Source organism: Lutzomyia longipalpis, chromosome 3 (assembly GCF_024334085.1).
Source record: "Lutzomyia longipalpis isolate SR_M1_2022 chromosome 3, ASM2433408v1".
Classification (NCBI taxonomy): domain Eukaryota; kingdom Metazoa; phylum Arthropoda; class Insecta; order Diptera; family Psychodidae; genus Lutzomyia; species Lutzomyia longipalpis.
The window spans coordinates 23,777,465-23,804,209 of record NC_074709.1 but is presented as its reverse complement, the minus strand read 5'-3'; the positions used below and the strand labels follow the sequence as shown (position 1 = coordinate 23,804,209).

The 26,745-nt window shown below is 37.9% G+C and overlaps 1 protein-coding gene and 1 long non-coding RNA gene across 11 annotated transcripts in view; both read left to right on the top strand.

Annotated features, from left to right (window-relative positions):
• The window catches only part of LOC129792948 (CUGBP Elav-like family member 4), a 538,090-nt gene that overhangs the window by 62,484 nt on the left and 448,861 nt on the right, over window positions 1-26,745 (top strand). For 9 of the 10 annotated variants that reach the window (XM_055832442.1, XM_055832441.1, XM_055832432.1 and 6 more), the window contains exon 2: window positions 25,727-25,875. The exons of the other annotated variant lie outside the window; for it this stretch is intronic. In XM_055832442.1, coding sequence (XP_055688417.1) covers window positions 25,845-25,875 — 31 coding nt within the window. In that variant the 5' untranslated portion in view covers window positions 25,727-25,844. The remainder of the gene's footprint in view (window positions 1-25,726; window positions 25,876-26,745) is intronic. 10 annotated transcript variants of the gene reach the window in all.
• Window positions 10,021-11,284, top strand: LOC129793008 (uncharacterized). The gene is made up of 3 exons (XR_008750871.1): window positions 10,021-10,176; window positions 10,299-10,783; window positions 10,940-11,284. It is a non-coding gene; the product is annotated as an uncharacterized LOC129793008 (long non-coding RNA).

Below are 26,745 nucleotides of genomic sequence, written 5' to 3'. Positions count from 1 at the left end.
CCCATTAACCTTCCGTGTTTTCTTCTTCTGGAAAAGAACTCAATAAAGAAGCTTTTAAAATGAATATTTGATATTTTAATGGGTGAGTGACATTAAGTATTTCGCCTTTTGCCAAAACCATTTCACCACCACCACCCTTCAGAATGGCTCTCAATGGCATTCAGTGGCTATATGGTGTGCGTTTCCGGCTTACCCCATGGCTCAATGGATCCCCTTTCAGCGCGTTAAATATTTATCAGGGAGCGATTTTATCATGGGAAGTGGCGGGAGCTCTTCGCCATAGTCAATGGAATTCATCATTTAACTCCAACTAGCTGTAAGATTTATCCATTCTGCTGACATTTATTCAGAAAGTTTATTCACATCTCATTGCGCATTAGCGTTTTACGACTGCCCCCAGGAAGTGGGACTTTTTGTCAGTCAAGCCCCCGTTCGGGGTGGGGGTGAGAGGAAAATTTAATAATGGGCAAAATGTTGTGCCCCATAAAATTGCGTATACTCCTCCTAAAATTTCAGGGTATAGCCTGAAGAGGCGCCCAATTTATATAAATTTTGTGGAGAGCCCATAAAATCCTCCACTTATGACTTCATACTTTGAAGATCCAATTGGGGTGTGTAGGCCAGGCCAGCTAAAAGGGGGTGGGTGGGTGAATTTTAGACATGAGAATGAACCTTTGATAAACACACACAGAGAATCCTCACCCACAGCACCCCTCTGGTTATACACAGAGGAAATAATTAAACAGAAATGGTGATGTTCAGACTGAGCTTTAACATTAATATACATACAATACACACACATAGCGACCCTATGTGCTCAAGAGATGGGAGCCAGAAAGTTTTCAAGGCATTTTGCACGTTCTTTTTACTCTCTGGTTGGGGGGATGTGGGGGAAAGCTTCTCGTAACAACCTTTCTCTCTCTTTTTGGGGGGTTTATTAAAGGTTTTAGAAATTTCTTTAGTCAGACTCTATCTTGTTCATTTGACCGCCCTTTATTGTACGTTATTCTCCCCTTGTGAAGGAAATTTTTGGTGGAAACAGAGATTAATCAGTTTTCCTCCCCCTTTAAAGTCGACGCATCAGCAGCCGACGTAGCGTCGTATCGTCTATTCAAAGTGATGCAGAAAACTTTGAGTATTATGAGAAATAAGTCGAAATATTCCAACATAAATCTCCGAGGATCTAGGATGTTACCACCACTATATGGAAGAATATATCCTAGAAAATTCTGGCACGTGCAAGAAGCCACATCATCTTTTATTTTTCCCCGAAAAATTCAATGAATAATTCAAGACAAATGCCACGAAGGATCCACAGGACTTGTATGGCATTTCACAATATTCTCCATCTCAGAACCATTAAATTGAGTGTAAATGCTTGAGAGCTTTCGGAGGAGATTGAGTTAGTGCACCCATTGTCATTTGGTACGTGATTGGAAGAAAAAAATTAACAAGTGAAAATCAGACTGAAAAAGCTCATTCAATTTCCCAGGTATTCGCCGTATGGACAACACTGGAAAGTGCAAGATGGTCAGATTAAGCGAACATTTTCGGGAGTCCTTACTCTCTCTCTCTCTCTGCCCCCTCGTAAAAGCTCTTCTATCCAATTTCTCCGGCGCGTTCTTTGTCTTGAGCCCTTTCTTAATCATTTGAGGGTAGACTGACAAAAAAGAATCACCCATTTCCCAACGGCCGGAGAAAAGATGTTTAAAAAATTTGGGGTAGTAAATCTACCCCTATTTATTTGTCTGGCAGCTTTCCATCGTTTTTCTCTGATGATGTAAAGGATTACCTAATTTGTCTGTATGTCTGAAGCGAGAAAGCACCACACAGGGTGTGTGGAAAGGGGGGAGAAAGCTTTGAGCCTCGCTCGACTTTCCACCCATAGGGAAAATCTTGTGCAATTGTACACAAAGTGGTGCACATAAGACGTTGGTCCACTGCTTGGGGTTTAAATAACGGATTTGTAGTGTTGTTTGTGGGAATAAAATTTAAATTATTCTTCCTGTTTAATCTTTGCTTAACTATCTGTATATTCACAAAGAGAACCAAAGACGAATTCAAAGTAGGAGAGTACTTTTGGGGTCAAGACTCTTCCGCAATTGTGATGACATTAACTAAATAAACAATAAAATACTTTTAGCTATCTTACTATTTAAAATTATGTTTTTCTTTCGCTGAATTAAAACAAAATATTTAACTGTAAAATGAAAGTTTTCCTGAGATGTTGTTTTTTCGTTTTTTTTTATGAGAAAACTCAAAAAATATAAAAAGAAATTAATAATTTTTAAAAACTAAACAATGAAGGATTCTAACTTGGAAAATTTATTCAACTTTGATTAAAGTCAAATGTTATTCTTTTAAAAAAATTGAATGAAAGTTCAAAGTTCTAGCGAAGAAGAGTTCTTTTCACGCTAAATCTTCTACGAACTTTAAATAGTCTCTTTATACGTTCAAAACTTGATCGAATTTAAATTATAGACATTTGTTTAGATAAGTTGTATTGGAATTTATGTTGTATGCAATCTCTAAAGGTCGTAAACTTTCAATAAATAATCAAACAAAGTTTTTCTATAACAATAAATATCAATTATAATTTTATAATTCATCTAATTGTGAGTAATTAATATTTGTGATTATTCAAATAAAAGCTAGGGAAGACTGGGCCTGAGTTAATCTACAAAAGCTCTTCAAACCAGCTCAAAAAGATGGTTTGATAAAACTGTTAAGACAAAATTAGTATTTCCCTCTTAATCTAGGCAAGTAAATCAGAGAAATTATTTAATTCAAATGTATACTCACCACACCCTAACCTTACAAAACATCTAATTGATAATTCTATGTTAACTGAATATTAGGACAGCGTCCATTAAACCCCATATACATAAATTGCTTATTAAACGGAATTATCGCTTAATAAATTATTGCACTATTAAGAGGTAATGGTCATTGTTACCTGCTGCAAAATGTTCCAACAATAGAATATGCAAGCACTTATGCCACAATGAAGTGAGTCAATTAATTAATAAGCAGTCTATTAATTAGTTGGTATTCAACATAGTTTTGCAAATGCGCGAGTATTGTTACCGTCAGTAAACACGCGGCCATGGATTGAACTGAAATTCGCTGTAAGCATATTTTGGAGCCCTCACTTGCTTTATGAGAATTGTTATCGAATTTATTTAACTCTTTTTTGCCATACTTTACTGTTTTATATAGAAAACATTAACTGATAGAAAATAATCCTTAAAAAATAGTAGTTTATTCAATTCAGTTCAGTTACTAAACTGAATTTCCAATTGCTTTAGTCTTTTAATTAATGAAACATTCTCTCCTATGTTTCATTGACTTTGAAACATTTTTAAAATATTCAAGAATGATACTAGAGGAAATAAATTCCATTAAAAGGACTGAAGTTATTATCGGCTCTATATTTTTTGTATATCCTTATTATGTATGTCTTTATCATGTATCTAATTCAATAACGTTTGAGCTCTATCATTTCCTTTACAGTGTTAATCGTATTAACGGTTTTGTTTCATGTTTAATCAAATAATCTATGATTGAATTCTAAAGTAAAATATACCAACTAATTAAATCAACTGGAAGAGAAATTTGGCACATTTTAATTAATTTTTTAAACTTCAGCACAAGTTAAAATGAAATCTAAGTTTATTTAGAAATTCCCTTAAGATGTTTTTTTTGTAAATTCCTTATAAAATCGCTCTAACGGAATACAGCAAACAATTCAATTAGCAGAAAGCAATAGCTTTTATCCCTGATGAAGATGGCGCAACAAACAGCCTCAAACACAGCCCTATGTGTGTTCCTGCAGATGGCAAATCACATGGGAGGAAGGTACTTAGCAAATCAACACATGCAATTGATTTCACAACAGGACGCTGGGGATGATGTTGAACCACTTCACTCCTGTGTCTGTTCTCCGCATTAGCACATTGCCATCGCGTCACACACTATATTCATGTGCTCAATTTCTCCATCATATGACTTTGTTTTGAGGGGGGCCTTTTCAATCGAAAGCAGGTACACCGCTCTATGCACAACCGCCGCCATCATCGTCATCGATAACGTGGCTTTTATGTTGATTTTCTCAAAAGCTCTGTACTGTCATCCCTTATACATATTTCTCCCGATATCTCGTGTTTCGCATAGAGGTGGTTTTGAGTCATAGACTCTGCAATTGATTTGGAATTTTCGACTATGATTAGTTTTTGATTTCTTTAAATAATTTAAGCTATATATAGGAGAGCTTTTGACCCTTTAGTTCCTTCCCTTTCCACCTTTCAAAGTTCCATGGACGTAATTGCAAATAATTGATTCCTCGTGGAGGATCTCCGTAGCATATGGTGTTCCAGTTCATCCGCACATAAAAATCTCATCAGGCCTAATTTAACTTTTGTGAAGAAAACTTTTCCAATTTGCCAATGTTTTCCACTTGATGGTTTTGCTGTCGAAGAATGAATTCCCTTTTGGCACACGAAGGGTGTATGGGCTATGTTAGCTGGGGGTTTTTCACGATGGTGTGGGTGATTGTCATGTTAAAGATGATTACTAACCTCTTCTTATTTTAATCTGCATATTTATTTCGTATTTTCCTCCAGACTTTTCCCCTTTTTTCCACAACTCCAAGGAGGAGGAATGGGAGATTTTTCATTTGACCATGTTTTGCTCCATTGTGTCACATAAACATTTTCCTCCCGGCAACAGGGGGAGGGCTTTAAAAGGAGGGAATTTTCCGTTTGTTGTTAAGAAAGCATTTCCCAGTGCTTATTTGAATAAACATGAGTGGTATGGGGGCGCCCAACGAGGGAGAAATATTGTGTGCTTCTGTCATCAAAAGCCGCTGATCCTTGCTGCACTCTGTGAGGAATCATCAAGAACTATATGTATTATATATGTATACATATTATGCCATACATACAAATTTTCTAAAGGATTAAAAAGGAAAACTATCGGGCTTTTTATATGAGTAAAAAGCCAAGGGAAAGATTTTTTTCTTTTAAAATTTTAATTAAATCAATTTACAATAATTTTAAAAATTTAAATTTAACTAAAAAAAATTAATTTTCATTAAAGAATTTTTCTTATTCTCAACTTCTGCTATTGTAGTTGTCCCTAATCTTCACAGAATATTATATTTACCCCACATCTGACTTGCCTATCTCTGACGTAATCCTTTTGCTTTTCTATATAATCTTACCTCTGCTCTCGGTCCAGCCCGAAGGGCTTGAATTCCAACTTAAGACATTTGATACCTCCAACGACTTGGGGGGGAGTGAGATAAGTCATTACCATGGAGGAGGAATGTTTACTTGGGATATTTTGGATCTCCATGCAATTTGAGGCCACACTGGAAAACCACGGATGGCAAGGAAAGTGTTCAGTGGTTTGGGCGTACTAGCACAGGACGGTGGGGGTGTGATTAATCACATAAGGGGTCAGGACAAATTGCTCAATTTTACCATGGGAGGCATCACTTTGGTCCCATGGAATCTTCTCCGCAAAACCTCGCCCCCTTTTAAACTATTTTCTGCGTCTCTGACGGGCTCCACACATACACATATCTTTTGATCTCAACACGAAACTATTCAGGCATTCTTGCCAAGTGAAAGTGTTGCTCTCAGCCAAACCTCGGGGGTTCGCAATTAATTTTATGGCACTTATCTAACCTTTCGTCGGGGGCATCAAGGGTGGAGGCGGGAAAGGATTATTGTCGCCCCATAGAAACGCTTCCTTACGCAGTTTTGGTGACACTTTTGGGTACCTACCTCGTAAAAAGGATAAATTGCACCAACTTCTTAATTACCAACGCACGCACATTTGTGTCTCAAGAGAACAATTTACATGCAGAGGTGGCTTGTATATTGGCAATTGCTCGGGTTATTTGGCATATCCGTAGGTGAAAATGATTTGAATTTCAATCTTTATTAGCGTGCTGTTTTAGTAAATTTAAATTAATTTAGAACAACTTTGATGCCGTCAATTTGCTGCTGTTGCTATGAATGAATTTTGATGTTTTAAGTGAACTAAATTCATATGGCATATGCTGTAATAATAGTTTTTTTTTGTACAAGTGCTTTTTCATTAAATTAATTGTGGGGAGGATTTACCTTTAAAGATACGGAACGATAAGAAATTAGTGGTCTTCTTCAGGTGTGGCAGTGGATCTCTTTCTTGTACCTTTAATGATAAGGATACGTTCTGAATTAGTGAATGATTCCTTGTGGATGTCACTGAGGCTTCTTCGTGTACCTGTGAAGTATACAGCATGAATTAATAAATTATCCTCCGGATCGAAGGCGCGTTTCTTGGTCCAGCTGTTCACAGGCCCAGTTGCACTTAAACACGTGGAGTTTCTTTTCTCACTAATATTTCCTTTATTTTCCACTTGAGCTTTCCACAAATTTTCATATATAATTCTTCCACTCTCTTCTTTTCTTTCCTCCACTTTTATTACGAATTTCTTTAGCTTTTTCAACAAATATTTAATTTTAAAAATTTCAAATTATTCCCACGACTCACTACGATAGCGGTGATACAAAAAGTGCCCTTGATAATTTTATACTTCAATTTTATACATGGAGCTCGGCTCAATCTCGGGCAATATTGATTTCGCCGACTTGCCATAATTCAATGTTCAAATTCAACTGGAATTCATTCTAATTCTCAACATGCTCGGGGGGGGAGATGTGACTCTCACACATCGGATATTTCGAGACCTTTACTACTGACCGTGAATATGTGCCCGTAGGGGTTCTAATATCAATAACTCTCACCTTCCCATCTACTCCACGGTGAACTCCAATGACTCGTCCGGTGCTCCATTTGTGATTGCGACTCACGGAAGGGTCATGAAGAATCACGATGTCGTCGATCTTCAGATTCTCTCTCTCTGTCTGCCACTTTGCTCTCTCCTGAAGTGTGGTAAGATACGAAATCTTCCACTTCCTGGCAAATTCCTGATGAATCTTCTGACACAAATCCCAGCGCTGAAGATGGTTGACGTTCTCGTGAGATAAATCATCATCTGGTAGCTGAGTTGGTGGGCCAAAAGTCAAAAAATGCCCTGGAGTGAGCGGTTGGGGATCTCGAGGATCATCAGAAAGAATGGTAATCGGTCTACTATTCAACACTGCTTCCACTCGAGTTAGAATTGTGTAGAATTCCTCGTAGTTCAGCCTGTGTTCTCCAATCACTCTCTTCAGATGTGTCTTTGCTGACTTCACTGCAGATTCTGCCAATCCGTTGAAGTGCGGAGATTGTGCGGGTTGAAAGTGCCAATTAATTCTCATCTCACTTGTTTGATCCTGAAGTTCTTGCGCTTCCTGTGCCAGTAAACGTTGTAATTCACGCGCAGCGCCGAGGAAGTTACGGCCGTTGTCTGAGTAGACGTCTTTGGGAACTCCTCGTCGATCCGTGAATCGCGCAAAACTGGCCAAAATTGCCTCAGTTGTCAATCTGCTGACGATTTCGATGTGTACAGCTTTGGTGGAAGTACACACAAAGATGACAACATCCACTCTCTGTGTTCTGCCACGAGATTCTGCGCCTGTACGGATGAAGAAGGGTCCGCAGCAATCGATGGCCACACTATTGAATGCCTTGATCAATGAAATGCGATGTTTGGGTAAATCGCCCATAATTTGACTTTCACGGGATGTTCGATGCACAAAGCATACCTTGCAGAGATGAATCACACCTTTGACAGTACGTCGTCCTCCTATTGGCCAATAATGCCTGCGACAATGGGCCAAGAGTAGCTGTGTTCCTGCGTGCATCATCCTGATGTGCATTTCCCGGATTATCAACTTTGCCAATGTGTCATTCGGGAGAATTTTCGGGTATTTGGTGCTGTAGTCATCGTCCAGATGGCCAAGCCGTCCGCCGACACGTAAAATTCCCTCATCATCGACGAATGGGTGCAGTTTTCGCAGAGATGTGCTCTTGATGGGTGCATTCCGGTTGTTCATGAGATCCTGAATGTCCTCAAGGAAGTGATTCGATTGATCCCACTTGATCAGCTGATTTTCCGCCCACAATAATTCCTTTGTCGAGAACTTGTTGGGTTGATTTGGCATGACACATGGGGTTCCCTTTCTCGACAATGCCTTGTACTGAAGGATCTGGATGAATTTGCACACACATAGTAGCACTCTCTTCATGCGGAAGAAGCTGCTGATATCTTTCGTGAGCGTCTTGAAGATGTAATTGCCCTCTTGCTGATTGATTTTGAGTACCGCGGCGGCAGTTTCTGATTGCTCATCTGTTTCCGGGAAACTTTCTGCATTGGGCCACGTTGATTCTCCCTCTGTTAGCCACTGTGGGCCATGCCAATACAGAGAAGAGGCTGCTAACTCCATGGCAGTGGTTCCTCTGGAGATCAGGTCCGCTGGATTTTGAAGGGTTGGAACGTAATTCCAGCATTCAAGAGGCAAAAGATCACGAATTCTACTCACGCGATTTTTGGTGAAGATATCTTGCTTGTTGGATGCAGATGCAATTTGTGCTAACACAACTTTTGCGTCCACCCAACAATACACCTTGGTAATCCCGAGGGATTTAGAAACTTTGTCCACTAATTGTGCTCCCAGAGTTGCGGCGGTGAGCTCAAGTTTGGGGATTGTTTTCTTTTTCACGGGTGTCACTTTAGATTTTGCGGTTAATAAATGACTGACAATTTTTCCGCTTGCATCTATGGTGACTCGATAGATGGCGGCACCATAAGCTAAGTTGGAGGCATCTGAGAACATATGAAGTTGTTCTTCGAGAGGTTCTGCGAATGAGGATGTCCATCGGGGGATTTTTATCTGGGGAATTGTGTGAATTGCCTCCAGTAACTTCATCCAATCTCGTAAGTTGTCTCCTTTCATCTCAGAGTCCCAATCGCTTTGATCCTTCCATAAATTTTGCAAAAGCATTTTTCCCTTAACGGTTATGGGGACTCTCTCAATAATTCCCAGTGTCAAGTACTCTTCAAAGATGTTGGAATATTCGTGATACAGCTGAGGATTTTGCGAGAGACGCCTTTCTAGGAAGTTCAATTGCCGTGCTGATTTACTTTGGTTACTTTCGAGTTCACCAAAGTTTCCTTTCATCGGTAAATGAACGATGTACTGACCAGTTTCTGATCTTCGAGTAGTACTTTGGTAAGTGGCCTCAACTTCTTTCTGTTCAACCGATTGTGGACTTTCTTCCGGAAGTTCTTCGAGTTTCCTGAATTTCTCCAATGTATCGTCAATGGTTTTCAGAGAGATAGTATGGCAAACAGCGGTGGATTGTTGGGACAGCGGATTTGCGGGTTGCCACTTGCCTCCAATTGTCCAGCCGAAAACGGTGTTGCGTAGCGATGGTGCTCCCTCTCCCAGTTTATAAACATCATCCAGCATAATTTCATCCTCATGAGCCGCTCCAATCAACAAATCAATGCGACCGGTTTGATGCCATGTGGGATCAGCTAATATGAAGTTGTCCGGGATTCTAACATCCTGCGGGTTAATGCGGCATGTGGGTAAGTTCGATGAGATTTTGGGTGTGACTTGACAGAGCACGGAAATATTTGAACCTTTTCTAGGGACAAGCGTTGCTTTCACCTGATGCTTGATGTTGCTGATTTGCCCCTGGAATCCCTCAACTTGACCGTAGGGAGACTTGGACAAATTCAAACGCATTCTTTGGCACAAATCCGTAGTCATAACCGAGATCTCTGAACCAAAATCCAATAATGCACGACAAATGTGGACGTTAGATTGGGAATCGAGGATTTTCACGCATGCTGTCTTCAAGATTGCTCGATGACCTTCCACATTGTTCTGATTGGCCAATGGAACGACGCCGCTGCAAACGACAGGACGTGCCGTCTCCTCAAGCACGGGATTAGGAGCATCTCTGGGCAATTCAGATTGGGATTGGGTGAGAGCATCGTGGAGCCAGTAATTGTGCATTTGGCCACAATGTTTGCAAGGAGGATATGGGCATTTGTCTATAGGGTGGCGCGACCTACTTTCTGAGATACAATTCGAGCACAGATTGAGATTGTTCACAGTTTCGAGTCTTTTGAGAGCTGGCATAGACTTGAAATGACCACACTTCCAAAGCTTGTGTGAGGCCTTCTTGCACACGGTACATGAATCTTGACTTTTGCTATCTTGTGAGATCGTAAGAGACTTTACAGAGTTTGAATTTACGTTACTTTTAACTTGAACATTTTTGGAACTTTGAGAAGAATTTACGTTAAAGACTGAGGGACACATTTCTAATGCTTTACATCTTTTATCTAGAAATACCTGGAACTCGTCCCACGTCGGCATATCTGTCTGTTCACGAGCCCAAAGCGTCTGAGTCTCTGCATCCATCTTGCATAGCACTTCATGGATAATCCAGGGATCTCTTCCGAATGCCTGGAGGGCATCAATGGCAGCCAGCGTCGTCGTGGTGACATCGTAGATCTTCCTCAATTCATCTGCACGTGGAGTCTTTGCTGCTGGAAGTTTCTTCACCCGCTCAATGTGCTCTTTGATGACAGTTCGTCGATTTTCAAAGCGATTGCACAGGGCATTCCATGCGATGGCATAATTTTCTCCCGTCAGCATGAGATGATCTATCACTCCTTTGGCCTGTCCAGCTAGTGATGTCTTCAAGTAATGTAACTTCTGCGTGTCCGTAAGGCGAGGGTTTGCATCAACGAGACTTACGAATAAATCTCTGAAGGAATGCCATTCAGCGTAGGCTCCGCTAAACGTCGGCACTTTGACTGGTTCCAACCGTGAGTATTGAGAATTTGATCCTTCATGTGCCTTATTCAAGAGCTCGTTGAATCCTCGGAGTAACTGGCCAATTTGGTCTTCGTCTACACGAGTTGATTCAAAGGAGCTGCTGTGCATCATGACCTCCGTAATCAGTTGATTGATGTCTGTTTCAGCGTCATCAATATCTCTGAGAAACGCATTTTGCTCCTCAATTTCCCTTTCACGATCGTCATCATTTTCAGCCGCGTTTATGATGACATCCTGCACCTTGTTGTAATTCACTCGAATTCTGTCACATTGTTCGAGTTGCCTCTCAAGGTGGATGCGCGCGCCATGTCTCTTGAGCATCTCTTCACTTTGATATTGAGCGATGACCCCCTTCACACTAGTGAGTTGCCCCTTGTAGGCACTTCTGCTCTTCACATTGGACATCTTGAGTTGTGGACTTCAGGGATGTCTTCTCACTGGTTGTCGTCTTTCGAAGGACCACGTATGGGGAGGATTTACCTTTAAAGATACGGAACGATAAGAAATTAGTGGTCTTCTTCAGGTGTGGCAGTGGATCTCTTTCTTGTACCTTTAATGATAAGGATACGTTCTGAATTAGTGAATGATTCCTTGTGGATGTCACTGAGGCTTCTTCGTGTACCTGTGAAGTATACAGCATGAATTAATAAATTATCCTCCGGATCGAAGGCGCGTTTCTTGGTCCAGCTGTTCACAGGCCCAGTTGCACTTAAACACGTGGAGTTTCTTTTCTCACTAATATTTCCTTTATTTTCCACTTGAGCTTTCCACAAATTTTCATATATAATTCTTCCACTCTCTTCTTTTCTTTCCTCCACTTTTATTACGAATTTCTTTAGCTTTTTCAACAAATATTTAATTTTAAAAATTTCAAATTATTCCCACGACTCACTACGATAGCGGTGATACAAAAAGTGCCCTTGATAATTTTATACTTCAATTTTATACATGGAGCTCGGCTCAATCTCGGGCAATATTGATTTCGCCGACTTGCCATAATTCAATGTTCAAATTCAACTGGAATTCATTCTAATTCTCAACAAATTGCATTAAAACAATCGAAACAATGACAAAAATGAAAACAAAATAACTCAGAAAAATGATGATAATTATCTTTTTTATGTGTAAAATATATTCATTCATTGTCAACATAAAACAGGGTTCATTTATCGTTAAAAATGTGTACATTCCAAATATACATATATAATTGCATAATTTTTGTAAAAAGATTCTTTTTTTTATTATTTTTGCGCTATGATATTGTTTATTTAAAATTTTTAAAAACATAAATTTTCAATAGAGAGCAACGACAACTTTCTCTGATCCTTGAGTCAAAAACGTAAACAAAACTCTATAAGGAATTGTTTTAATTAGATTCTTAATTCTTTTTTTTTTCTTTAATGTAAAGAACAATGAAAGTCAATTAAAAAGAACGATTAAGGAGTTAAGATTTTAAATATTGTTATTAACAACCGTATTTACTGGCCTTCTGAAAATTTTATTTTCTAATTCTGACGTTTGACGTTTTGTAAAGAAATAGTAGTTTGACATTTCTTTTCTAATGTTTGGCATTTTTTTTCTAGCATTTCAGTTTTTTTTAAAGTTTGACATTTTTGTAAAGTTTAGCGTCTATTAGTTTTCTTACGTTTAAACTTTAACATTTTTTCTTACGTTTAATATTTATTCTAACATTTCATGTTATATTCAAATTTTGAAAATTTCCTATTTTAAAATTTTTATGTAATATTTAAGCTGAAAAATAATTCTTTGCATTAAACAAATAGACTTTTCTAGATCTTAGAAAAGCTTAGATTTTACGGAATAAGCGTTTTGTAGCAAAAGAATTTATTTTTAAGAAATTTAACGTTAATAATCTAAAATTCAAAAATATATTAAACCTATTAAAAAACTTTTATTAACATTAAAGAAAATGCAACGGTTTCACTTCGAATTTTTGAAATCTTATGTTAGTTCATTATTTAAATGTAATACTCTGCTGAATCATATCACAGAATAGCATCGATTTATCTTCGACTAATGTATATATAGTAATGTACTGTACATTAACTCTCATTGCTTATCTTTTGACTTAAGATTTGACTGACGCAGAATGACTTCGTGCCTTTTTGAAGACTTTGTTCTCCTCACAGCGCGATAAATCCACTTCATCTCCTTGCATCGAAAGAATAATTGTGCCAGAGCAAGGATGAAGGAGTAATGGCATAGAGATACGGAAGGCATTGGGAGGAGGGTGTGGGGGTTGGTGCTGTTGAGTCGATGGGGGGAGAAAGTGCAGCGGAAGGACTGTAAGACAAATGAAGACATTTAATGCCGGACGTGGTGAGCGAAATTGTCCTTCTTTGGTGTCTCAATGCGAGCTCTTCCCGAGGGTGCAGAACGTGTTGCAGACATGGAACAGTGTAATTATCAACTTGTTTCACTTCACCTCCCCGTGTCATCCCTCAGCCATTCATGACAATGATGGGAAGATGGAAAATTACACAGAAATGCTTCGTCCAATGCATCTGAGGCGAGCTTTTTGTCCGTCGTATACCCAAGATGAGGTCATAATGTCAAGATATTTCAGGCGCAATTAGAAGAAATTTTCACCAAGTGTGAACCACTATTTTCCATTTCACAGTATTTTTTATCATCTCATTTTCCTCCCCTCCCCATCCCTTTCTGTGTGCATTAGAGGGTGGCGACTTCAGCACCATTTTGCAACATATATCATTAAAATATCTTTAGTCATTTCCACAAGAATGCACGCCTTCCCTTCGGCATCGCATTTCCAAATAATTGCTACCCTTGCTCTCTACCTCATTTAATTGCACATTCTACTTTTTTTTCTTCATTGCACTTCGCATTATACCCTTCCGCAGGGCTTTACTTTGAACTCTTTTTTTTCCATACATCTATGTAGGACAGATATTATGTACATTGTTGAGGAGAAAATGTACAACAATGTTGTTAAAAAATTCAAGTATAAGATACAAACAATCCCAATGTTATTTTGCTAAACAATGTGCAATCATTTCATTTGAAATTCAATTGCATAAGACGAAGACTTTGGGCCAAAATTGGTCTCATCGTCCGTTGCAAATGCGATTTGAAGACCATCTGAGGATTTTCCTTGAGACGGCAACAATGAAGAAGATGCCCAAGATGTTTGCAACATGAACGCTATGATTACGAAATCCCACTCACTCAATGTAATAATATAAAGTTGATGAGAATCTCTGGGAAATGTTGCATTTTCACCCCCAGACGAAAATCCCTTCACTGGCCAAAAAATTGCAACAAAGTTACAAAAGGGGAGAAGAATTTTTCCAAAGAAAGAGAAAAATCTCCGCATGAGGATCAAAAAGTGAAACAATGAAATCAAGTGATTCCATCAAATTTTCTCATATACTATGGGAAATAAATTTTATAGAGGAAATGAGAGATGAGGTGGTGGGGGCAGCCACTCTGACTGGGGGGTGAAAAGTCATGTGAGAATATCCCAGGTTTGGGTGATAAAATAATACGACTAACTACACACAGATTTTATACCTTTAGGAAACCACCAACAAAACCTCAAACATTCTTGCTCAGCATCCCCCATCCTGCGGGACTGTAAGATTTTCCAGCGTGCCAAGAAAGCACCGCATTTTACGTGGGTGTTCAATGTGGGAAATGGATTGACGAGTGTTGATTGTTCTTTTGTGATTTCTACAGAAATCATTGGAGGAAATTTTATTTTATGGATTTTTTTGTTCTTTTGGAATATAAAGAATTAGGAATTACAAAAAACTTTTTTTTTTGGCAAAATCGTTAGATGTATAGGTTCAGTTTTAATTTTTAGAGTAAATTAAATTAAGTCCTTATCAAAAAATAACTGATTTATTTATTTAAGAAGTAATATGTAAAGGTATTTGTGCCATGACCTTTTCCGTGGAAACTTCGAAGATTTCGAAGTAAGCAAACAGATTTACCATTTTTTACGTAGAATAACTGGAGGCAAAATCAGCAAATGTAAGAGTCTTATTCTTCTTTTATGGCGTCAGTCCCTAAAATGTAACCAATGGGCCTAATTCAGCGACCAAGAAACCCTTGAAATCTTTAAATTTTGTACTGAAATTTCAAGATTTCAAGCGAATTTCAAGGGTTTCTTGGTCGCTGAATAAGGCCCAATATTCGTTTTTAAATTATTTTAGGGAATTGTTAAAGATTGAAGAAAAATATCTGGTCATTTTCCGAAAAAGCTCTGGGAAATTTACGAATTTTCTCGTTTTTGGTGTAACCCATGTTGGTTTTTTTTAAAATTAATTTACTGTATAAATAGTAGAATAATTATTCTTGTGTCATATCAAAGCTTTATAGAAGCTTAACATAATATATTTAAATCATTTTCCTAAAGTGGAAAACTCTCAAGTTTCCCAATTTCTTCTATTTAGGACATAACCAATTGTTACTTATATGATTTTTTTAGGATCTTTAATTTCCATACATTTGATACAGCATTTGTTAGGAAAACTCGCTATTTAACGATTTTTCAAAACCAGATACCTTTACGTGTTTAGCAAAATAACAGAAAATGATTAAGATTCTTTGCTACAAAAATCACATTTAAATCAAAATTGGAAAATCCAATAATTGTCAATCAAAGGGTGAATAATAATTTCTAATTAGAACACAAGTGGTTCTACCTCATTCTGTCTGCAATACTAGACAACTTCAAATCAAAGCGATGACCTCTGATGAAAATGGGTTCATTGACAATGGACTAAATCATTTCATTTCAACCATTTCAACCACATCATTTGGCAGCATGGGCTCTCTTTATGTGGGTGTACTGTCGGAGACAACCCCCACACTCCCCTTTATTCCTGTTTTTCATCCCCCTTTGGGAAACCCACCCCTCAAGACTTGGTCACACACATGTGAGTACTACTGCGAATGTATTCTTGGGTGTTTTTGAGTGAAGTGTGGAGATAAATTAATGGAATCGGTCTCTGTGACAGTCTGAGGGTAATTGATGAGCTTCTCGGATTCAATTGTAATTGATGAAATCTCTCTCCTCTTGGGGCAGATTCACATCAAACATATCCGCCACACTCTCTTATATTATAGTCTCTTTTGCCATTTTGGAAATCTTTGGGGCTCTTGTCAGGTTTTCGACACACACAATCGATCTCCTTTGTCTTCAGACTATATCAATATTTTCTCGAAAACGCAAAAAAATATATCCATTCTTCACTCATCGAATGTGGGGCAGTGAGGAAGATTTTCACTTCTGGAAAATCTCGAGTTTTTCTTGAACTCCATTGGAAAGTATTGGAAAATAATTTATATACAAAAAAATTTCCCAGAAAATTATTTGTATTTTTGGCGCGACATATTAAAGGTAATCTTGAGAGCTTTAAGGATTTTTCATATCATCTGCAATATTGCCATGAAATTCAGGATTATGACTAATTTCTCGAAAGTATCCCCAAACAGGATTAGAGAGCTATGAACGGAAGGGAGAAAATTGTTCTATGGAAAGTTTCCACCGCATAACGAAGTATCTGCGATAAAATAAAATTCTTATACTCCCGAACGAACGACCTCTTGACCTTCAACCCCAATGGCATGAATAATCCAATTGAAGTAGCGAGTGATAAACGTGAAAAGAAAGACGACAAAGCGATCTTGAGAAACTTCAAAGGTGCTTCCGTGAGTGGAAGCTCAACCACCCTCATGTGAGCTCTCCTATCTCTCACATTGGGTGTCGCGCCCCCATCGATTGCACAGAGGGCATGAACTATCGTATCAACACGCTATGCCACTTAATAATGTGTTTGCCATCATCAGCAATAACACCCAATCACTCCATACCCTTGGCGCCCGTTGTTAGCTCCCGAGGAGAAGATGTCAATGCGAAAACCACTCGACATTCTGAAAGTATTTCCCTGTACAAATAACACCCAAACACCTCCTTTTCCTAACCATCCCTTACGCCCCCATTCCGGGCCCTTCTGCGTTGAGAAAAATATTGTGTTTAACTATCAAGGGGAGGATGGCTCAACCACTCAAAATGGAGGAGTCACCGATGCATTACTCATGCATGAGAATGAAATCAATGCCGCCACTCTTTTTGAACGCTCCTCCAGCTTTTAAGGGACATATGGATGCTTTCCCACACTTTTAAGCAATTTCCGGCGGCAGAAGAAATCAAATGGAATCGATTTTTAGCAACATGATACCATCATAAAGCTTTCGGCACGAAAAGAATGAAGAGCATATCAAGTTGCAATGCGAAGAAGTTAGTATTTTTCTTTGAAAGGGATAATGGAAAAATTAGTGACGCCTTCATAGATAAATTTAATTGGGACAAGACGATAGATGGGGCTGAAGGGATTGAGGGTCTTTCAAGTCAGTTATCAGTAGGATGTCGTTTAGGTTTTAGCTGAAATCTTTGGAAAAAAGGCTCAAAAAGGATTTTTTTGGGTTTTTCTTTTAAAGAAGGTGTTGGAAAATCACAGGTTAGATAGACTAGAACAGTTCGGCTATTTAGGCTTCAGAGTTAGAACTTTAGTTAGTTACTCTTGTGACGCCTTGGCTCAATGAGAATTGTGGGGTTTTTGAGAAACTACCTCTAGTATAGTCTTGACCCTCAACCATAGGTAAACTTTATTCGATGAAGGTTAACCTTTGAATTTAAACTTTCGCCTCTATCTCACTCTTTAACATCCCATCTACTTGTCTCTCTCTTTCTCTTCTTCTTCTTAATTCTCTTGTCAAATGTCTAGTAAAGTCTCACTTTATGAGCAGGTTAACATTCGCTAGATAGTCAGGGCGCTATATTGTGTAAATGTAGGACATGAAATGTTTTTCCAACGTGGAATTTGAATCTGGGTTATTCATCGAAAAAAATTCTTTCTTAGAGATATAACTACGTTTTGTTAATGAGCTTTCAGTGTCATTAACATCAAGCCTTTAAAAAAAATCTTAGATACAAATATATGTGTTGAGCTAAAAGCTCCGGAAAATCTTTGATATTTGATGAAGAATTCTTGAAGAAAATCTCGATTTCAATATCTGTTCTCATAGTTCTCCCAAATTCTGATGATTACGGAAGGAGTGAAAAGGGGTAAAAGGAATTGGCGCCAGCTTTAACACATAGTTAGGCTATCCACATAGAAACAAAAGGGCACTATCTTTCACTCAACTTCCCCATTACTTTACATCCTTTATTATATATTTTGAAATCAGTGAAACCACCACTGAATAATTGGACGCAATTATTGTGGCTGAAGCTGCGACATAATGGAGAGCGTTAAATGCACAATTCTGATCCCAAAATACAAATCGTTCCGGAAATCAAAGTTCATGTACGATGTGTGGGGGGTAGTTTAGACAAGCACACAGTCCAAAGCAGCATCTCTGCCACCCCCAAGCTCTGCATCCGGCAGTGAAATATTTTAAGAGGATTTTAAGCATTAAATGTGTTCATTTGGGTTGCATGAGACGTAGTTTGCGGCCATATAAGGGATGGTAGGACACACAGAGGCTTGAAATTTCATCAAATAGGGATTATTTTGGGGGCTCTTTTGCATTTTGGGTAGGCGTATGACTTTGATTTTCCATCTCATACGTTGACTGGACCAAAAAGTTCTTCATCGCAGAAGCTCAGCTGGGTGAGAGTTTTCTCTCGGTGAGATGAGGAACTTTTCGCAAGCTGCCCAGGGTATATAATTACGAAAGCCGATCAGAGTGTGCAACAAAAAACCCACGAAAATGGTTAATATGGAGCACACCCGCAACTTCTTCATCGTACGGGGGATGCAGACGATGGGGCAAAGTTGTAATTTACCTCCGCATGTGCTTCCCCCGAAAAAGCCCACCCACACCACGTTGCTCTCACGTGAGACGGAGAGCGCTTGGGCGGGGGTGGGAGGTATGTTTCTACATTAAAAAGTTCTTTACAGCCAAAATACTGCACACGAGAGCGTGGGGGATTATATTTAAGGGTAAATTACATGAGCCGCCCATTTGGGCTGCGGGTGCATATTGTGGCTCTCCGCGAGCTCCTTTTACATCATCATTGCCAGCGGTGTCGTTTGTCAGCGCAAAGTGTGCACTTTCTCTTGTCCTATGTTTTGTCGCTCCTCCAAGGTACACGAGGCGAAGTCTTTAAATACTGTTACATAACCAAGAACGTTGGGAAGCAGCGACGCTCAGGTGGTTCATTCTGGAATTCTATCAGTGTGTTTTTACTTGTTCTGAAGAGTAGCAAGAGAGGTTGAGAAACAGGAAATTCCCATAAAGACCAGACTCATTAAATCTAAATAAGATCAGGCTACAACTTTTGGCCTAGTACGAGGTTTTAATTTAATTCTTTAGAGCGAAAGATTTGAAAAATTGTCAAAAGCCGTTACAGTCATACCCCGCATAATCAAGTCGAGGTTATATTCTTCTTACGCATTAAAATTAATGGGTGAGAAGAGTATAACCTCGACTTGATTATGCGGGGTATGACTGTAATTTGAATATCAAGCTTCATAATCTTAAATTTTTAAATCGATTTTTGTTTCGTTTTCATTCATTTCTTGCATTTATTTAAAATCTTCTTGGATTTATTTATTACTACGAGCTTTTAAAGCAGCAACATGAGCTTTTCTCAGTTTATTAGAAGCATATTAATCAACCCCCACATTAGGCAACCTTACCCTATAAATAATCTCTGTTTGCACCAAAATACTTTAATACTGCAGAGATGAATGTTTAATGTTTTTATTTAATTTTGAATTAAATTTCATCTGTTATCATTGTGGTGTACCCCTTCCTCAATACTTTCAAATCACACATGTAAATTTGTGTTTAATTATAAATTGTTGTGTTTTAAGTCCCCGTGATTATTTTCAAAATAAACAAACTGCAAATAAAACTATTTGGACACCATTGGTGTAGTAAATTACATCAAAACCAAGTTGAACGTTTAACAAAATAGGAGAAATATTTATTGTCTTTTGCTAAGAAAATTTTCCGCAATTCTCAAAATATTTGTGATGGTGGCAAAAAGCTAAAAAATAAAGATTTTTTTTCTCACAAAATATAATGATTTTGTGGGTGAAAATTGATGCAAATATTGAGAATAAATATTTCAGAATTTTTAATGCTCTGTGGTGGCTTTTTGCTGAAATTGCAGAACAGCGTTGTTGTTTTTTTTTTCAGTTGAACGGTCGGATGGTGAGGATGCTCTATGGTACGGAGAGAGAAAAATTTTCTCTGATTTATTCTATTTGTTGGAAAAATTTAATTTTAGTTTCAAAAGTGTTTCACCTAAACACTCAGGAACTCTTTCGGAAAGCTGCGCGGGGGTGGTTTTTCACCCTTCCCTAGGGCTTTTCGTGCTATATGTATGCAAACGTGTATGACAGAGCTTTTTGGAGCAGAGTGAGTGGGAAAGGAAGAAGAAAAAAAAGCCCATGCCATGTGGGTGGAATTGCAAAAGTATATGGAGAGAATGGATGGAAAACACAACTTTTCCATATAAAGAATCGCAGGTTGAAGCTTCTTTTAGCAACACTACTTCGCTTTTTCTTCCCCGAAAGAAAGTGAAAAAAAGTAAAGAAAAACACCAAGACGTTCTTTAGGAGGGGAGGGAGTGGAATTTCTATTCTCACAATCGACACGAAAGACGTTCAAAGTGGTGCTGAAGACTTGGTGGAAGGATAAGTAAGAAAAAAAGGTGAAGCAAAGAAATGTCGTGGACGCAGAATTAAATTTAGCTTTCCACCATGTTTCCCCATTATTGAACAAATTTAATCATTCACTCCCACACACCGTACCTGTGGAGAACGACTCAAAAACACCCCCATGCCTCACATACCCATCTAGGAAAGTTTGCTGCAAAAGACACTCCAGAGGGTAACGGGGGAAAGGACCCCCCAAAGGACACGCTATGTGCGGAGTTTGTGTGAAGAGATTTTGATAGAAAAATTTCCAAATTATTCACTTGAGAAATAAACTTTATCGTAAGAGCTTTGGCAAAAGCTCTCTCGTTCTCTTTTGGGGTCGACCCCCAAAAAAGTTTTTCACGTGAGACTCTTGGGGTAATATCAAATAATTTTTCTCCTTCAATATTTACAACTTTTACAGCTTCAAACATTTTCACCACTCTCGCATTGATATCCTTAAAGGAATTTTCGCGATGGTGGAAACGAACGTGAGAAAATAGTAATGAGTGCACTGGGATTTTAAATTGAATTGCATTTTCTGTGAGAGTCAAAGTTACTCTACGAAGCCACTTTGCACTCGTTGGGAATTTTGCACAAGCAAACCTCTTCGAGGAAATTGACTTTTCAAAAAAAATCTCAAAATTACCGTCAATACTTGCTTTTTTGTGAATTGTACATTTTGCATAATTTTATGTTATATTTTCGGATTTTATTACCAAAAAAAGGCAAATATTGTGGAGAAAATGCTTTAAAAATGTAATTAATTCGAGTCTAAAAAGTACTAAATTCAAATACAAAAAGTAGGTACTAAATCCAAGCCTTAGAAGTACTAAATTCTATCCTAAAAAGTATTTAATTCAAGCCCAAAAAGGGCTAAGTTCAAGCCCAAAAATTATTCAGACTGTACCTCTAAAGAGGCAAATTATTAAGGAATAGAACTTATAAATGTATATTTTATTCTAGTTTAAAAAGTACTTAAAAAAAGCCCAAAAATTACTAAATTCTTTGTAGTAATTAATTTCAATTGATTACATGCTTTTTTTACTTTTAGAAAAGGATCAAATTGTTAAATAAGAAAGCTTTTCCAGTTGCAATTTATATTTAATTTGTTATGGAAAAACTTTCACATAGTACCTACATAACAGAAAAATCTTTTCATTTTTTAAGAAATTTTTTCCTTAATACCCCTAAGGGAGTGAGAAATAAAGAGAATGTGAGAGGGAGAGAGATAGAAAGACAATCTATTAAATTATAGCAAAGTTGTGAAAGTCAAACAGTTAGAAAAAGAAGTGTTTTCAATCAATCCGCGCGTGAGTTTTTCTTTTGCACCTTTAGGGCCTTAAGGGTCATGCCCGGGGGGGGGGGGGGGTTGGGGGAAAAGTCGAGAAAGAGTTTTGCACACAGCGAGAGAGAGCGTTGTGTCGAAAGGCGATGTGTAGAAAGGTGAGCGGTGACTATACGTATATCGTCCGTATTTAATGGACTCTCGAGCTTTACACCAAGAGTATTCATCTTTCCAACTTGTTCTCGTTTTTCACTTGAGCCACCCCTCAATCCACCTGACTATTCAAATAAATACACCTGATGGGACGGGGGGCCGCTGAGAGTGTTCCACATTTCCATCAGGGTACCTCAATCCTCGCCCCATTCATTCGTGATTTCACCTGAAACTCACACCCCCAGCGTTTGCCATCGTATTCTCTACCTTCGGCAAACGAGACTCTTTCAATTTGAGAAGAGAATTTTTCACTCTCCTTCGGCAAGTTTCCATTCTGCGTATATACTTTTCCGCGGAGCCGACGAAAGCTCCCACTCACAGACACTTTAGCCCCATTCTGGTAAACGCCTTGTCAATATTTAATTTGAAATAAGAGACAGCATCGCAGAAAAGAAGCGCTCAAGCCACAGAATGGGATACGAAGCTCAATTCGAGAAATTACCACAGCCAAGAGCTCAGACATACCTGAAGCGACAAATTTCATCCTCACCCCCCACCCCTTCACTGCCATTCATATTGCTGAACAATTTTTTTGCACTCACCCCCCAAACACTACGCTATATAGTAGTAGAAATTTCTTCGTGTAGATCTCCATTCATTTGGGAGGGCCTTTCAACTCGTTGCAATTTACACTGATGAGCTTTTTTGCAGTTGGGAAAAATTTTAATTAGTCCCACGTTGCTATTGTCAGCACTTTTGTTGAAGTTTTGTAAGAAATTCTGAAGTATTCCATAGCACAATGGGAAGATGAAATTCGATAGACTTTCTATTTAAAAGCTTCACATACATATTTGTGTGACATATGTATGTATGTATTGTATGTATCTATGAAATGAGCCTTTTTAGGCAGCGATTCATTTTAAGGAAAATCGAGAAGAATATTTGTGTACTATTTCATTAAAGGGAAAGCTTGAAAATAATAGGTCGTAATAAATAAATTTAATCATCTAATTCTTCAGGGGTTTGTAAGGATAGATTATCCTTGATGTTTTTTGTACGAAATATGAAAATATAAAAACAATAAAGGTTAAATATTGCATGAAAATAAAAAAAAAGAAATTTTCAAAAGTAAAGAAAAACTTTAAATTTTATAAGAGAATTAAAAAGTATATATAAAAGAAACGTCCATTAACAAGAAACGTTAAACGTTATAAATTAAATGTCAAATATTTGAAAATAAATGTCAAAAATAGACATGAAACCTGAGTAAAAACACGTTAAGAGTCAGAAAGGTGTCAAGGATTAGACAAGAAATGTCTGATAAAGGAAACGTCAAACGTTAGATACGTAATCGCTTGAAAACAGAAGCCAAATAAACACGATACGTTAAGAAAGAAACGTCACAAACCGATAGAAAATAAATGACAAATGTTAGAGAAGAAATATAAAAATTAAAAAAGAAATTTGAAATGTTCAAAAACATCAAAAGTTCTCTAACATTCTTTAATAAATATTAAAAGTTACAAAATAAATGTCAAGTTTTGTTATTAAGAAACGTCAAACGTTAGAATTCCCCCAACAGGTTTCAAAAGCTGCTAAAACGGATGCAGCGGCCGTTAATAAGATATAATAAGCTTTTTGTTTAAGCTCCAGAAATAGAAATCTAAAGACCAAAGAACAATAATCCTTGCGATTTTTAAATCTTACTCAGGTCAGGACTTAGGCACCCCCCTACATTCCCTAATCAAATCTTAGTGATTAGCGATTGATTAAATATGTATTTCAGTTCCTATTAATAAGCAACTAAAGTAATGTTTTTTGCTTTATACTCTTCATAATTTGCAATTCATGTGTTGTGAAAGTTTCATCTTCGAGACGTGGTTTTATACGCTGCAAATGCGGTTTTCTGAATATACTTTTTTTCCGAAGCTTTTCCGACCTCTCAAATTGAAGGGCTGGTATGCGAGAAGCCTCGTAATAATATCCCGGTGTGGTATGAGCTTGAAGTCGAGAGAGCTTTCTCCAAAAAGGGATGTAACCCATTATAGAGGCGAACTCCTCGCCTCGGGTGGTCTGGTGGAGGGCAATGTGCGAAAGAGCGAGAAAATAAAGTAATTAGTTTTAGATTTTGACCAGCAAAACAGCATTTTGAGAAAGTTTGTGCTGCACATAGTCATATTAGTGTAGAAAGACTTTAGCTTGGATTCTCTCTTTTGCTCATATCGAAAGCAATTGTGGCTTCAAAGTTGGTTACAACTACTGTAAATGTTGTTCTTATCGCTTTCAACTTGACATGAGATGAATTTTAATCTCGGAGAAAATGACGTGGTTGGGGGTGGGTTTGGGGGTAGCAAAAAACGGCCTCTCGTATCTTCCGAGAGAGGAGAGTCAACTTTAGGGATATAATTTGCATTTTGCCAGACACCGAGGAGGAGGTTGGTGGGTGTGTAGAGGAGAGAGCCATTGGGGGAAGACTGAGAGAAGACTAAAGCTATACACGATGGTGGTTTTTGGGCAAAACACAAGGAATGATTGATGGTGTCTTCTTATATAAACTTTGGGAGGCACATACATAGATTTTAATATGTGTGTTCCATGTGCATTATAAATGCAATGTATACAAAATGATTAATTTGCGAAAATCTCTCCCGCTAAAACTCCATCTTTCAGCTTTGTGCACTTTGTCTCACAGCTTCACCTTTTGCACCACCCAACCCCCTCTAGCTCCCACAGCACTCCACTGTCTTATGGGGCACTTTCACGGAAATTCATGGCAATTGTTCTTCATCTCAATCCATCATCTCACTCCGTGCAAGAGTCTGTGGCTAATGACAGCAAATGCCTGAAAATTCATTAAGCCGCGAAGAAAAATGTATATTGCTGCACTCTCTTGAATATATTTTTTTTGCCGTTGATCTCATTGGGTTTGAGTGAAGCACAACATTTCTCTTTTCTCTTTGAAAGAAAAATTTTTAGTTTGAAAATTGATTAATTTATTTCTTTATAATTTTTAAGGGAGGAAAACTATTTTGTGTCAGCATTTTTCATTGTTTCCCAATGATATGAAGAAGTTGCAAAAATTCACAATTTTTCATACTAAAATTCAGCAAGTAAGTTTAACCCTTTCGCGTCTATTAGGGCATACCTAGACTCAACCGAAAAACATGTTATTTATCGCAATTTTTCTTAATCTAATTGTTCTTCTCAGCTTACAAATGCGTTAAATTTACGTAAATTAGGCCAAATAAGACGTCCTGACTGTGAAATCGCGACAAAAGGAGAGTATGTTTTAATATGTTTTTAAGTTTCATGTGAACGCGAAAGGGTTAATGTTCGTTACATACTGCGAAGGCTGTAATTTATAAAAAAAAATTATATATAGCTCTTGTAGTAGAACAATAAAAGAATAATTATCGTCTATCTTAGTCGCTTTTTGTTTTAAATTAACGTACTTTTAATAAAACAAAACTTTTAATAAATTCCCTCAAAATCTTTTTATTAATAAAAATACATAAAACCGTAAAACGGCAAATGCGCACGAAGACATTTATACATAAATCACATCAATTTGTCAAGGAATCATCCGCAGAAGGGATCTCAGTGACGAGGAATAATTGTGGGGCTGTAAATATTTACCTTTGAGGCCCCTTAAATGTTTTGATTAATGTTTCCACTGCGCCATTTCATTGCATAAATTTCATTTAACCTGTGCCGTGTTTTGAGCCTCCCCCATCTACCTATGTGGCATGATTCTCTGACTAATTCTTCTCCGTATTTTATTCTCTTTACAGGTGAGTGTCAAGTGCCCGAAAGTAAAAGAAGAAAACCGCGAGTGAAGAGGTCGGTGTGAGACCGTTTTGGTGTACAAAGAATAAGAAAAAAACAAAACGGTAGAAGAAATTCGACCAAATGTTGGCCTTTCATAACGAGCATATATCAAGTAAGTAAGCAAAAAAAAGTGACTTCATGCTGTCTATGCGGGGTCTATGTAGTATTAAGGAAAAATGCGTATAGTGTGATATTGACTCTCGAGGGGCTTTACACAAACTCGCCATCTCAATCTTTGAGCAATAAATAGAGCTCTAAGTGGGGCACCATCTGCTCCACCGAGGAATGATCGAAATACTCGCACAGAGGACACACACAGAAAATGACTTCTGATTTTTTTCTTCATGGTTGTTGTTGCTCAGGCGGGCAGTGGACTTTCTAATGGGTCCCCCGAGAACCCTCCCCCGAACACATGAGCTCAATCTCTCTCCGTGCTTTTGGGTGCTTCATGAACCTTGAAGGCGACTAAGCTGTTATATTTTGACACTGTGCGCTGGCAGACTTTTCAAGCTGGTGCTCGCCACCGACCCACCGACATTTTTCTTATGAAATATGACACAATAATATAAACCGCCATCAGCAGCAGTTTTTCCCATTTTTACCCCCCTCCCTATCCAGCCCTGTCCACAGCCGACATTTTTCCTCACAACAATATGGGAAGTCTCCATTTTCCTCTCGTCAGCCGCTCTTTTTCTCAATCGGTGACTTTTTCTTTCTCATAAAAGCAACATAAAAGTGAATTCCTCAAAGGGGGTAATAAGTGCTTTTTTGAAAGACTTTAATATTTGTTGGAAAATCAAAATGTAACTCTTGTAAATTATCTTTTCGTTTAGTGAAGAAAATGTTTTTAAATTTTTGATTTTGTGGGACTACTTTTGAGCTTTTTCTTACGATAAGGGAAAGCTCAATATATTAAAAATTCCTAGATAGCTTCCTAGATATTCCGAGATAGTTTGGAAAATGGATTTACATCATTTTGTAT